We start from the raw sequence: 1,952 nt of genomic DNA on the forward strand, positions 1-1,952 counted from the left end.
ACTCTCGCACTCTGGCAGTAAACCCTAAACCCTAAACCCCAAACCCTAAACCCTAAACCCTAAACCCTAAACCCTAGCTCGCAGGCTTAAGCTAGCGAATCCGTATCTCGGGAACCCCAAGCCCTCCGGAGCTGCTGCGGCGGCAGCGAGGCGCAGCGCGGGCGTGGGAATAAGTCCAAGGGTTTAGGGTTTAGGGTTTAGGGTTTAGGGTTTTGCAGGACGTGAAGTTTCAAGTGGGGGACTTTCTGGTGCTGTCGATAATTCGGAAGCAAAAAACTAATAAAAAACTGGCCCCACATCCAGACCCGAAGCTGCAGATGCAGGAGGGTTGGGAGTTTGCCCCGCGGCCTTCCGTGCTGCAGCAGCTGCCGCCGTTTGCTGCTGCTGCTGCTGCTGCTGCTGCTGGGGGCGCCGCCGCGCCCGCCGGCCCAGCCCCCATGGCCGTCGACGGCGAGCCTGCTGCTGCTGCTGCTGCAGCGACGCAGCACGGAGAAGACGCGCGGGACGCTGCTGCTGATGCTGCTGCGGGAAAGGCTGCTGCTGCTGCTGCTGCTGGAGAAGCAGCTGGGGACAAGGCAGCAGCAGCGGCCGATGCTGCTAACAAGGCAGCAGCAGCAGCAGCTGCTGCCGCAGACGATGAGGCCAGCAACAAGGCTGCTGCGCAGCAGCAGCAAGACGAAGATGTGGCGGAGGAGAAGCAGCAGCAGCACGAAGGAGAGCACCACCAAGAAAGGCAGCAGCAGCAGGAGCAGCAGCAAGAGCACGAGCAGCAGCAGGAGCAGCGGCAGCAAGAAGATAGCATGCAGGAAGTGCGGAGGTACGTCTGCCGAACCGGCTCCGCCTTCTGCGGCCAAACTCGCAGCAGCAGCAGCAGCAGCAGCAGCAGCAGCAGTAGCAGCTTTGCTACTGGTGTGAGATTTGTGCAGCGAGGGCCACGGTGAGCAGGAAGCAAGAGAAGAGTCCCGCAAGGACAGCAGCAAGAAGAGCAGCAGCAGCAAAAAAAGCAAAGCAGCAGCAGAAGACAGCAGCAGCAGCAGCAGCAGCAAGAAGTCCGAGGGGCCGGCGAAAGAAGAGACGACGAAAAGGCGCTCGGCGAGACTCGCCAAGGACAAAAAGTGAGGAGCAGCAGCAGCAACAGCCGCTGCTGCTACTGCAGCAACTGCTGCTGCAGCAGCAGCAAACGCGCAGGGGGAAAGGCTCCAGCAGCAAGAGCTGCTGCAGCCCAAGCACGAGCTGCAGCAGCAGCACTGTCTTGTCGGCCACTTTGAATTGCTGTCAACTTTGCAGCAGCAGCAACCTGTCCCGCGGAGCAGCTAAGGGCAGCAGCAAGCTGCAGCAGCTGCTGCAGCTGCTGCAGCTCTTGCTGCTGCTGCTGTAGTGCGCACGCCGCGTAGAGACCTGATGTTTTTCTCTAGGTTTTAAGTGCTGCTGTTTCTGCTGCTGCTGCTGCTGCTGCAGTTATTTCCGCTACTGCTGCAGCTGTTGCTGCTGCAGCTATTTCCGCTGCTGCTGCTGTAGCCGTCCGTGCTGCTGCTGCAGCTGTTTCTGGTGCCGATGTTGCAACTGTTCCAGCTGATGAAGCTGTTTTTGCTGCTGCAGCAGCAGATGTTTCTGCTGCTGCTGGCCATGGCTAGCTACGGCCAGTGACTAGCTAGCTAGCTACAGCTAGCTGCTGCTGCGGCGCAGCACTGAGGCAGAAGTGAAACGCTAAACCCTGAGGAAGCCGCTGCAACGGACAGCAGCAGAAAGGTTCCTGCTGCTGCTGCTGCTGCATTTATAGCTACTTGCTGTGCAGCAGAAGTCTTCGGATGGAGAGCCTGTTGCTGCTGCAGCAGCGTGGGGCTGCTGCAGCATCAGGCTGCTACTACAGCAGCAGGCTCTTGCTGCAATGGTCACAGGGTGCATTTCCTGCTGCTGCTGCAGCAAGGGGCTGCCGCAGCAACTGCTGCATC

The 1,952-nt window shown here is 59.6% G+C and overlaps 1 protein-coding gene across 1 annotated transcript; it reads left to right on the forward strand.

Moving 5' to 3' along the window:
- Positions 1 to 437: 437 nt before the first annotated feature.
- Positions 438 to 1,115, forward strand: ETH_00000595 (uncharacterized protein; the record flags this gene model as incomplete). The annotated part of the gene is made up of 2 exons (XM_013380351.1): positions 438 to 817; positions 927 to 1,115. Coding segments are annotated over 2 exons (569 nt in total), but the record flags the coding sequence as incomplete, so codon positions are not given.
- Between the last annotated feature and the right edge of the window lie 837 nt (positions 1,116 to 1,952).

This window comes from Eimeria tenella, genomic scaffold (assembly GCF_000499545.2).
Source record: "Eimeria tenella Houghton genomic scaffold, Eth_scaff533, whole genome shotgun sequence".
NCBI lineage: Eukaryota > Apicomplexa > Conoidasida > Eucoccidiorida > Eimeriidae > Eimeria > Eimeria tenella.